The sequence below is a fragment of the Cannabis sativa genome, chromosome 7 (genome assembly GCF_029168945.1).
Source record: "Cannabis sativa cultivar Pink pepper isolate KNU-18-1 chromosome 7, ASM2916894v1, whole genome shotgun sequence".
NCBI lineage: Eukaryota > Viridiplantae > Streptophyta > Magnoliopsida > Rosales > Cannabaceae > Cannabis > Cannabis sativa.
The window spans coordinates 17,576,668-17,588,967 of NC_083607.1; the positions used below are offsets into that span (position 1 = coordinate 17,576,668).

Sequence of the window (12,300 nt, forward strand, 5' to 3'; positions counted from 1 at the left end):
TTATTAATGGACTTTATATGTCTAATTAATAATTAAATTAAATGACAATATTATTTAATAATGTATTTTAATTATTAAATAATTAGTTTTGGCATTTAAAAGGTTAGAATTGGAAAATTGGCATTTTTGAGAAAATAGAGATAAAATTTGATAAAATTGCAAAATTAAGTGGGGCCCATTACAACACCTATGGCCGGCCATTTAAAAGGATTTTTCAAATTATTATTTTATTATTTTAATGCCAAATAATTCTAAACTTAAACCTAGTAAGTTGCCTATAAATAGAAAGTGATGGCTCAGTCAAATCATAAGTTTTCAATAAGCTTTTCTGACAGAAATTTCCCTCTTCAGAAAATTGAGCCTTCCTCACTCTCTACCTTGGCCGAAACCTCTCTCCCTCTTTTCCTTCATCTTTTTCGTGACCCTAGTGAAAGAATAAGTGCCCACACACAGCAAGCAGTAACTCAATCATAGATTGGAAGACTGTGAAGGATCAAAGCTTGAAGAAGAAGGAGATTCGGGCTCAGATCTTGATTATACTCTGCTACAGAAAGGAATCAAGGGTTAGAGATCTGAGTGGAAGGAGACATTAATTTCGCTGCATCAATGTAAGGTTTTCTTAACTTTATATGTGTTTATTTTATCGTTTTAGAAAGTTCATATTTAGGATGTTAATAAACATACTTGTGAGTAGATCTAAGATCCTGGTAAAATAATTCCCAACAAAACATTCAATGCAAGACAAGAATATGGTGTTATCAACTATCAAATACCATCTTTAGAAGAGGAACTGTTAGAATCCTCTACAACTGCCTTGCCCTTGCCTCTAGATGTAGGCAAGGGGCAAGCAGGCCCCTCAGAAGTCTGGCATCTAGGCCCGATCTGGAGAGAAGCATCACCATTTGGACCTCCGCTGGTCAAGCGTCAGCGGAGGGCCCTCTCCTTCCTCTCCAGATTCTGTGCAATGCGAGACAAAGGCTCGTTGTCATCCAAGTCAGGAACTTGTCCATCTCCAGGACAAGCTCCCACTGCAGCCGGGGCTCGCGCAACCTTAGAAGCAGGAGCATACAAATCATACTTGTGGAAGTTGGCCACACTAGTCAACCTGAGTATGTTTCTCTTCTCTACTGAGAGAAATACAATGTGATTCGCTCTATCCCTCATTTGCAATGTGGGGTTAGAGCGTTTGAAGAACGACACTTGCTGAAAGCGTCGATGACGAACCTCCTTAACATCCCAAGCAATGAAGTATTGCTCGGTGTACTCACCAACTTTGACTTAGGTGTGACGTCACTATCATCTAACCACCGGTGACCAACTTGGCTAAAGTAAAATTATCAAGATCGGTTCTACTTCTAAACAGACTCCAAATCAAAATAATATCCAATCTTATAAGGAGTAGGCTAAGACCAGCCTAGCTCCCTATATAAAACAAACATCACCGAAAGGTACTTGATACTTTCGGGGTGAGTTGTGTTGGGCACATCCTGAAGTAAGCAACAATGTCTCAGAAATATGGATGAAGAGGTAATACTACCCCTGCTCGATGTGGCACTCTGACCATGCTATCCAGTTGAGGGCCAATCTACGGGCTAGTTGATCCCAGGAGGCGTCCTACAATGGGCGCCACCTATTAGCCCGGTAGCCTGTAGCCTATCAAAATTGTCAGTAAAGATAGTAGATATAGGGGAGATCCACCTATTTCCCTATGATCTCGCATCTAGAATCTCAAGCCCAGAAGAATGCTCCAAGACGTGATCTAGAAATATTGGGCGGGTTATATTGTTGTTGAGTTTTTCAATTTTGTATTTTTCGTCGGATTATTTTGATTTAATTTGAATCGAGTGGAACGGTTTACAAAAATTTATGTACAGCCCTAAAATAGCTAATAAACCATAACAACATAAATGTAATAAGATACTGCAGGAATATCTTTTTATCTGTAAAATGTAAGAATAGCATCTCAAGAATGAAAGGTACCAAATCAAATAAAGTACCGTAGCACTCTAAATAGATAAGTTTCGAAATTCGAAATCATTGCATCAATGAAAAAATGAAATTCTTGTGTCAACTCCCATGTTGCTCGTGTTTCAGTTTCATCAAGTCCAAAAAGAGCAAGCACATGGAGAAAGATAGCAAGAATGAGTGAAAAAGAAAACAAAACAAACTTTCCTATTAGTCTTTCTTTTTCTTTTTCTTTTTTTTTTTTAAATGAATTGTAATGAGAAGACCCTTTAAAAAAGGCTTGTTCAATCCAAACATGATGATGTTTTACTTGCCATGTTATAAGAAACTAGAACAGTCAATTACTTTTCTTATTGTCTTTGTCATTTGGTACCAAGTTCATGTCTTGCATTTGGCTTTCAATCGAAACCAAACCAGTCTCCGCAAGAAACCTGCAGACAAAAAATGAAAACTATTTTTCAGAGATACTCAAATCATAAACTGAAACCAGCTTCTATCAACTTACGAGAAAAGTATAATTCTATAGCTCTAAGGCATTAAAAGACACTATTCATAAATCCATAAACACTAACCCAAATCAGCAATCAAGGACTCAAGTGCATTATTCAATAAACCCGTAAAACTTTAAATGATAATGCTATGAGCATTTCATTAAGCATAATCTTTCACCATTCAATTTCACCCAACAAATTTAAAATAAGCCTTAACTAGCACAATTTCTTGTCAAAAATAGGAAAAGAAAATATATTTGAAGAGATAAACAATAAGCAAAACCCACAAAATAAAATCACAAAATTCAAACAATAGCCAGAGCTAATTATCAAAGCATAAACGTAGAAACTTACCAGCTGAGAAGAGCGAAGAGAGTGGCAGTGATAATAACAAGTAAGGCGACATGAAGCGCCATGAAAGAATCACTAGAGGTGATTGCCAAAACCATCATCACAATAAGAGAGAGACCCAACATCACAAATGCTGATTTTAGGGCATTCCATGTAGGAGCCTGAAAATTGCAGGTGAAACCCAATCAGTCAAAAATAGATGTTAGGAAAACTTTGTGAGAAAGAAGAACTTTACGGACGTTAACACCAGGGGCTAAAGCTCCAAGTAAGACAGCTGTAGCCGGTGATACTTTTTCTTCTCCGCCTGATTGCGAATCGGCCATTTTCGGTAGCTTCTATTCGATCTCAGCAACCGGAGCTTCTTCACTCAAACCAATAACAAGAATTTTCCAAAGAGATATTTACAGAAATTAATTAAATTGGGCTGCCATTTATTTGGGCCCAGCCCAACATCTATTCTAGAAGGGAAACTTACAAAAATACTGTTTTTTCCCCAAGTTTTACAATAATACTGCCACACGGCAATAATTTCTTTTTTACTGTCCAAGCCCTTTTTTTTTCTTTCATACTGTCCAAACCTAAAATATTTACTTTTATACTGTTAACAGTAATAAAGCACAAACGGCACCTCCTTCGTGGTTGGGGACGGACAAATCAACACCAGAATCATAGAAACACCAGGAAAAATCATAAAATCTGGCAAAGAGAAAAAATTACTAAATCAACAACAATCCTATAAAAAAAACATAAGAAAACACTACTCAAACAACACAAAAAAAACTACAGAATATAAAAAAAAAAAAAAAAAAAAAAAAAAAAAAAAAAAACAAGCATAAAAAAACTTTGGAATGGTAGTATTTCGATCGGGTGTACTTGGATTCCCATCCTACAAAAAAAACATAAGAAAACACTACTAAAACAACACAAAAAAAAAAATTTAAGAACATAAACAACAAGTATAAAAAAACATTAAAACTAAAATAATGAAATGACACACCTCGACAACCCTTTTCCTAATTATGTCTTCGAACAGATCAGTTGATTGAACAATCTTCACTTGGTATTTACTCTTTCCCTAAGAGTTAACAAAATAAAACCAAAACAACAACAAGACAGAGTCAAACAAACAGAAAACTATAAAATAAGACTAACAAAAAAGAAAAACATGCAAGAAAAAAAAAATAAGAAATATAATCAACTTGAAAAAACTCTTAAAACAACACAAGATCAATAGAAAAAAACCTTATCAGATTTGTGAGACTTTTGAACTTTCTTTCGGCTGTTTGCAACAAACAGAAAACTATAAAATAAGATTAACAAAAAAAATAGGAAATATAATCAACTTGAAAAAACTATTAAAACAACACAAGAACAATAGAAAAAAACCTTATCAGATTTGTGAGACTTTTGAACTTTCTTTCGGCTATTTGCATCTTTTATATATATGCTTGTCTATCTTCACTGATCAAAAGAAAAACCAATGTCAAATTAAGTTTTTCTTTTAAACCCCTTATATACAGATGGAGAAAAGGTTGAGATAGAGAAATATTTGTGAACAGGTTTACTACAGCAAAAGGACAGTCAAGAAGAAAAAAAAAAAGAAACGTATAGAGAGAGAGAGAGAGAGAGAGAGAGAGAGAGAGAGAGAGAGAGAGAGAGAGAGAGAGAGAGAGAAGGAAAAGAAGAGAGGAAGTGAGAGAGTTTAGGAGGTGGGTTTTGCTAGTGAAGCACTAAACAAGATCTTATGTCTTATAGTAATAGAGACACAAGGATAAAGGAGAGAGAGAAACATTTTTTTTTTACAGGCAAAGAGGAAAATATGAAGTGAGTTTTATGAAAAAGAAAATTAAAATTAAATATGCATACATATTAGAGAGAGAGAATAAAAGATTAAGCCAAATCTATATTCCAACCATACTTGGTGGCTTATTCTCTTCAAGATCATCACTTGGTGTCTGTTGTTGATTGTTGACAGTAGTAGAATTTTTTTCCCAGAGCAACACTTGACTCAGAATTGCAACCTATGGCGAATGGAAACACAACCAATCTCTCCATACGATCTCTCATCATCATCATCATAAATTAAAAACCTAAACTTAAAAATGAACAAATAATACACACACTTATCTCAAAAAACAGTATCTAAAAGAGTAGGCATATATATATATAGAATTAAATTAATTACGATCACAAAGTTTGGAAAAAAAGAAAAGAAAAAACGAGGTGTTCTGTTTGGCTTTATGGAGAGAGAGAAACATATTTTTTTTACAGGCAAAGAGGAAAATATGAAGGAGTTTTATGAAAAAAGAAAATTAAAATTAAAATAAATAAATAAATAAATAAAGTTGATGAGAGGGTTGCTTTAGTGGGTAGTGTGTTGTCACATCTCACGTCCAAATCAATCACTCTAATAAAACAAAAAAAATTAAATTTTGATGTGGGGAGACACAACTACTCATTATTTCCTATTTTATTATTATTATTATAAAATGTTTTGGAAAAATAATTGACACAGTAGAGAGAAAAAAAAAAAACAGTATAAATGTAATAATAACCGTGTCATAGTATAAAAGTAATAAAATGGGAATAGTTAGTAATGTATGTAAATTTTCCTTCTAGAAACCAAAACCTAAAATCACTCATCAATCAATAATTCAGCTATCACTGCCATTTTCTCATTCGCATCTTCTCCGACATTCTCACTCTGTCGCCAACACGATCACCCACGCTCGTCGCTTCCGACGTCGTGTGCATACGAATTCGCCGCCCCAAGAATTCACAAACCACCGCCAAGTGTACTGCATAACTTGTTGGTAATTTAATTTTAATGAATATATTCTTTTTATCACTTAAATACTTATATTTTATTGATAGGTGGTACATACAAGAAATTGAGGAATTTTAATAAGGACAAAATGCTTATTACGTGTGTAGACTCATACCTCCGAACTTTGTTGATTGGCAAAAATCCCTCCCGATCTATGATAAACAATGAAAAGTCATCCTTCTGTCTGGTTCTGTCTAAAATATTAACGTTATGTACATGTGAAAAAGTTAATGAGGGGTAAAAATGGAACACCAAAACAATGAGAATTTTTGATTTTTTTATTCTTTTCTAGAAATAATTAAAATTAAAATTAAAGAAAAATAAAATAAAAACAAACTTATAATTTGCAGAGAGAAACTCAGTGAATAACAAGCCCTAAGTTCCAAAATTTTCAGAGTATAGCCAACCATACCCTTTGAAATTTCAGAGCATAACAAAGCTTCGACATTTTCAAATGAACGTGGAAGGAAGATAGTCATTGGAGAAGCTTCACTTGAAAGTTTCAGACCTCACAAAGTGGGTTCTTATTTTGGATTTGGGGACACCATGAGTGAAATAATTCCATCTTATGGTATGACTTTTATCATCAATTATTCTTATACTATTTATGTATGTCTAACACCATGGATAAATTTTTCTTTGTGGATGATGATTTTGTTTATATGTGTAAATACACTTGTACCAAGAGCTCCATTTTAAAGGCTTTAATTGTTTTGTACTGAGAATATTTGGCATTATGTGAATGCTTTTTAGGCATTTGTTTTGTCATTTTGTTTGACCGTATCACATGGGAAAATAGTGAAAATTAGAATATGTATTTGTGGGGTATAATTTTGTTAGTCTTGAGGGTACTGAATGAAACAAACAGTATTTTTCTAGTTTTATTGATGTACATATATAATATAGGACTTGTTATATATGTTGACATGAAATTTTTAATAAAAATTTATGGTAAGGCTATAAAGTGTTAGCCACACGTTTTGTCGATTAAGAATTATATTAACTAATTGAAGGCAAGGTTTTGTGTGTTTGTATTTGAATTGTATGGTGAATTGACGTCTCTAATAAGTGGTTTTGTTTTTGGGTTTAAAGTATATGGTAAACAAGTTAAGGCTCTTTCTGTTAAAAAAAATAAATTACAGTGTATGTATAGTTATTATTTTTTATTAAGAAAAAAGAGTAGTTTGTTTTATGCTTTTGAAGTTAAAAATATATTGGTTATTATTTAATAAGTCTTGAACCACTAATTCACTTTATTTTGTCTTATGTGAAGATGCTAACTCTTCTCTATTCACACTCAAAGTGCATCATAGTGGAAAATTTATAAATATAGGTGAGAATCCTATTTATTGTGGTGGGTATGTACAAGATGTCCACTTCTGTGATGTTGAATGGTTAACTTTATTTGAGTTAGATGGTATATTAGTACAAGATTTGAAACTTACAGGGCCATTTATTTACTACATTAAGTGGGCTGTAAGTAATGTATTGGAAGAATATGTTAAAACTGACACATATCTACAGAAAAATATAAAAGAATTTGTCAAAAAGTGTAGAGTATTGGAAGTGTTTGTAGGGCATTCCAAGGTGTTTGAAAGTCAAGGTTCAATGTTATCTGAGGCAGTGAGTGATCTTGGGCTTGTTGTTGAGCCTACTGTTGGGCTTGTTGATGGGGCTGGTTGTTCTGAGCCTAGTTTATGTGGTGGTGATGGAGCTGGTTATTCTAGGCCTAATATTACTAATGACATAGAGGATAGTTTTGATGATGAGGCTGCTTATGAATATGAAGGTGATCCTGAGTATGAGCATTGTCATGATGACTTGATTGTTGATGAGACAGCAGAAATTCATCTCAACGGGATAGGGAAAAGGCCAATGGACATTGATTTGGAGGATGCACAGTTGGATGACTTTGACAATGAGTACATTCAACAAAATAGTTCTAGTTCTGAGGAGGACATTGATGATGAACTCAAAAATTTACACAAGTGTAAAAGAAGCTCCATGAAAGCTAAGTTGCCTAAGTTGCCAGAATTCAATGTTGATGTTGATATGAAGAACCCTTCATTTGAGGTATGATTAGTGTTTTCTTCAGGGAAAGAATTCAAGGATGCTGTGAGGGAATATGCAATTATGAACGGAAAGGAAATATTCTTCAAAGTGAATGATTCTCATAGGGTTCGGGCCAAATGTAGAGGCATCCAATGTCCTTGGATGTGTTTTGCCTCAAAGATCAATAGTGATAGTTCAACATTTGCCATAAAAAGTTATATTGATGTTCACAAATGTTCGAGGAAAAAGCATAATAGATTTGCCACTGCCAAATGGTTTAGCAATAAGTACTAAACTGAATTCAAAAGCAATGAAAATTGGGAAATTTCTTCCTTCATGCAGAAAGTGAGCAAAGATCATGTAATTGACATTTCTAGAGACAAGGCTTACAAAGCTCGTAAGCTTGCAACAAAAAAGATTGAAGGGAGTTATGACGAACAATATGCTACCTTATGGGACTATGCTGAGGAAATTAAGTACACTAATAAGGGCTCCACTATTGAGTTCGTGACAGAAGTTGGAGATAATGGGAATCCACGGTTTAAGAGAATGTACATTTGCTTTGATGGTTTGAGAGATGGATTCAATGCTGGATGCAGACCATTGATTGGCTTAGATGGTTGTCACATAAAAGGACCACATAAAGGGCAATTGCTAACTGCAATTGGGATAGATGCAGACAACGGTATTTATCATGTTGCATTTGTTGTTGTCGAGATTGATAATAAGGAGACATGGAACTGGTTCTTACAATGTTTAAGAGTAGACTTGAAAATAGAGAATTCAAATCATTGGACTTTCATTACAGATAAACAAAAAGGATTGCAACAATCATTAAAGGATATGTGGAAGGAGGGGGTACCTGAAGCCGAGCATAGACATTGTGCAAGAAATTTGGAGAAGAATTTTATCAAAGTGTTTAGAGATAAAAAATTAAAGGACCTTTTGTGGAAGGCTGCGAGAGAGGTTACTATTCCTAGGTTTCAGGTTGTATTGGAAGAGATAAAGCAGCTCGATAAGGTTGCCTATGATTGGTTAATGGAAGCAGGACCCCAACATTAGAGCAGGTCACATTTTAGGACTCATCCGAAGTGTGACATTCTTTTGAACAACTTGTGCGAGACATTCAATGGGATCTCAGCAGTATTAGCAGCAAGAGAGAGACCGATATTGTCCATGTTGGAAAGGATTAGAATTTATCTACTCAAAAGACTTACCAAGAATAGGCATTCGACATTGATGTGGGAGTCGAACATTGCTCCAAGGATACAAGACATTCTTTAATGAAGTGTTCCATGTATTAATAGCTGGTTTTTTACTTTACTAGTTTGTGATTTGCTAGTTTTTGGCTTTTACAGGACGTTAATCTATCAGATTTTACACAAGAAATCAATAATGTATGTCTTTGTGCACTTTCTAATTATTAGATTACTTTGGTATGTTAATCATATGATTGGTTTTTTATATGAATTTTCTATTTCACTACCTGGTTTTTTTTATAGGTTGCACCAAGATATAAACAGAAAACTGGAAAGAAAAAAATTGTGACATCACAACTTGGGCAGCTAGGTCAAGAAGTCAACAGACAAAGCTCATCAATTTCTCAGCATCACCAATGAGAAGGATTGCAGCAAGATCTCTTCCCAAATTGACAAAGAAATAGGATTGAATGATGATTCTCATTTTGAAGCTATTTTAAAACTTTTTTTGTAATACAAAATTTGTTGGTTTATGATAAACTTATATGACCATATGAACTTACTTTATGGTAGACATTTATCTAGTACATGATTTGGTATTTTGTAGCCTTCTGATTTTTATTAGAATGGTTTTATGGAACTTGGTTGTTGTTAAGTTAGCTTGCTGCTATGTATTTTTTGAGAATTACTCATATTACAGTATATCAAACCAGTTTCTCATTATGATATTTCAGCTACCATAATCTTTTGTTTATGAGCACTTCTATATCAAAATCATAATTGAATATGACTCAAAATATTAGAGGACATCAATAAACTCACAACTCATGTTTATCATTAAAATAAAACTAAAATACATTAGAAATAACTTATAGTCATAATCATACTTGTCTTGATTTTATGATAACTTAAACAATACAAAAAATAAAAAAGAACCAATATACAAATTCCAATTTTTACAAGTTTCATAAAATTCAAAATGCTTGCAATATCTTCATTTTTTTTGAATAACCTTCTGCAGCTCTCTAACAACATCTTCAATTTCTTCTAACCTTGTAATCAAACCATTTAAATTTTGACTGAATCCTTGTTGAGTAGTGTCTATCCAAATGAGAAAAGCACAACCTTTATCAACATTTCTCTGAAATAAAATAGAAGATAAAAAAAGAAATGCTGAGATGAAATGAAATCAAAATAGCATAGAATGAAAATGTTTATATTAATTGCTAACTGCTCCAGTGGTCATGATATTGGTGTAAGATTTATAATATATACTAAGCAAAAGTAATTCTTGATTAGAATCAGTATATAAATTACCTTAAAATTGCATGAATCGCATGTATCCTCTTTTAATGGGCATGATTTTTTTTTTTTTTTTACAAAAAGAAGAAAGAATTACTTCAAATTTCTTAACCAATTACAAAGAAAATATTCCAAAAAAAAAAATACTTGCAAATTAAAAATGGAACACATTCCAAAAAAAAAAAATGAAACACAATCAAAATAATAATAAAAAAGTTTACCTTGTATCTAGGACATCCATAAAATTTTCTACCTGGATTATCTTTAGTTCGAGATGTACGTATAACTGTCACACACCCACAATCACAGATAGGATTATTATTCCAAAGTTGATCTTCATATTTTCTATTTGATACTGATTTGCTTGAAGAAGAAAATAAAGACATGATGCTCACTAATATTTAGGGACAAATGAACGACACAAAGAAAGTAATTTTTTTAAAAAAATAAATAAGTTGCAGAATAATAGAAAGAAATTAGGATTTGGAGCATGAAGAATAAGATGATGAAAAGGCACCACTTATATGTCAAGGGTATTAATAATTTCAACAACCATCAGTTTTCTCACCTACATAATTGAAATCGTTAATATTTTAGACAGAACGAGACGGAAGGAGGACTTCTCATTGTTTATCATAGATCGGGGGGATTTTTGCCAAACAAAAAAATTCAAGGGTATGAGTCTACACACGTAATAGTTGAGGGGGCAAAAAAACATTTTGTCCTACTAGTAAATATGAGAATTAAGGGTATGATTTATTTTTTTTATGACATAAATAAATAACATTATAGGGTTATAGGTTTTTTTTTTTTTTTTTTTTTTTTTTTTTTTTTTACATTTATATGGTTTTTCTTTTGCCATATTTTTGTACAAAAAAGTAGAAATTCTATATTTGTAAAATAATAATAAATTTTGTCGAAAAAGTCGCCAGAAAAATCACCGACATCAGAAAAGTCGCCGGAAAAATCAACGTCACTGAAAAGTCGTCAGAAAATTCATCGTCGCCGAAAAAGTTACCGTCACCGGCAAAGTCACTAAAAAAGTCACCAGAATAAAATGTCAATTATAATTAAATATAAATAACATAAAATAACTCAAAACAATTATAATTAAAATAGAATTAGTTCTATAATAGTGTTATAATGAATAAAAACAAATAACACGAAATAACTCAAACCGGTTATATAACATAATGAATACAAAAAAATAACACGCAATAACTCAAACCCATTATATTTAAAAATAAAGAAGAAATCAGTTCCTAAAACACTGAAATATAAATTAAAAACAAAACTAGTTTCTCAATAAAATACTTTATCACATAATACCTCTTAAAACCGGTTATAATTTTTTTTTAAAAAATGGGGAAATGTCTCGAATATAATAAAAATAGAACCAGTTCTATAACATAATAAATAAAAATAAATAACACAAAATAACGCAAATCAGTTATAATTAAAATATAACTGGTTCTGTAACATAGTGAATAAAAATAAATAACACAAAATAACTTAAACCAGTTATAATTAAAATAGATCCGGTTCTATAACAGTGTTATAATAAACCAGTTTTATAATAATATTATAATTAATAAAAACAAATAACACGAAATAACTCAAACCGGTTATAACTAAAATAGAACCGATTATATAGACATCATGAATGAGTATTTTTTTAAGTAGACATGGTATGAGTGTAATTATTTGGTGGGTTGGAGCATGTTGAATAGATGTTTTTGTTTAAGCTATTTTATTTAACTGGTTTTTGTGTGAGTTTTTATCTTAGTTGCTTTACGGAACCAGTTTTTTTGTCTTAAATTTTTAACTAGTTAATAAATATAAACAATTTCTTTATATTATATTTGAGTTATTGTATGTTATTATTTGTGTTTATTTATTTTGTTATAGAACTGGTTATTTTCATATTTATGTCTCAATATTTTTTGAAATTGATCTCCATTTTTTTAAAAAAAAATTATAATCCGTTTTATAAGGTATTATGTGTTATGAGGTTTTTTATTATAGAACCAGTTTTGTTTTTAATTTATGTATCAGTGTTTTAGGAACTGATTTCCCCTTTATTTTTTAATTGTAATCGGTTTGAATTATTGGA

General features: G+C 32.0%; 1 protein-coding gene and 2 long non-coding RNA genes across 3 annotated transcripts; all 3 read right to left on the reverse strand.

Moving 5' to 3' along the window:
* Positions 1-1,977: 1,977 nt before the first annotated feature.
* On the reverse strand, positions 1,978-3,206 carry LOC115696995 (uncharacterized). The gene is made up of 3 exons (XM_030623891.2): positions 3,047-3,206; positions 2,811-2,968; positions 1,978-2,396 (listed from the first exon to the last, which is right to left on the reverse strand). Exons 1-3 carry the CDS (start codon positions 3,128-3,130, stop codon positions 2,303-2,305), a joined length of 336 nt encoding a protein of 111 aa, XP_030479751.1. The 5' UTR covers positions 3,131-3,206; the 3' UTR covers positions 1,978-2,302.
* A 375-nt stretch (positions 3,207-3,581) lies between these two features.
* On the reverse strand, positions 3,582-6,868 carry LOC115698076 (uncharacterized). Its single transcript, XR_004008031.2, has 7 exons — positions 6,047-6,868; positions 5,750-5,828; positions 4,726-5,605; positions 4,194-4,268; positions 4,050-4,086; positions 3,805-3,882; positions 3,582-3,693 (listed from the first exon to the last, which is right to left on the reverse strand). It is a non-coding gene; the product is annotated as an uncharacterized LOC115698076 (long non-coding RNA).
* Positions 6,869-9,700: 2,832 nt separating this feature from the next.
* Positions 9,701-11,011, reverse strand: LOC133029348 (uncharacterized). Its single transcript, XR_009683504.1, has 2 exons — positions 10,409-11,011; positions 9,701-10,026 (listed from the first exon to the last, which is right to left on the reverse strand). It is a non-coding gene; the product is annotated as an uncharacterized LOC133029348 (long non-coding RNA).
* Between the last annotated feature and the right edge of the window lie 1,289 nt (positions 11,012-12,300).

Bases quoted from the DNA above. Each gene is read 5' to 3' on its own strand.
- LOC115696995 (XM_030623891.2), bottom strand. From the start codon at position 3,130: ATGGCCGATTCGCAATCAGGCGGAGAAGAAAAAGTATCACCGGCTACA. The intron at 2,969-3,046 runs GTCCGTAAAGTT...TGCAATTTTCAG, and splicing joins CTTTAGCCCCTGGTGTTAAC to GCTCCTACATGGAATGCCCT. The intron at 2,397-2,810 runs GTAAGTTTCTAC...TTTTGTCTGCAG, and splicing joins CTCTTCGCTCTTCTCAGCTG to GTTTCTTGCGGAGACTGGTT.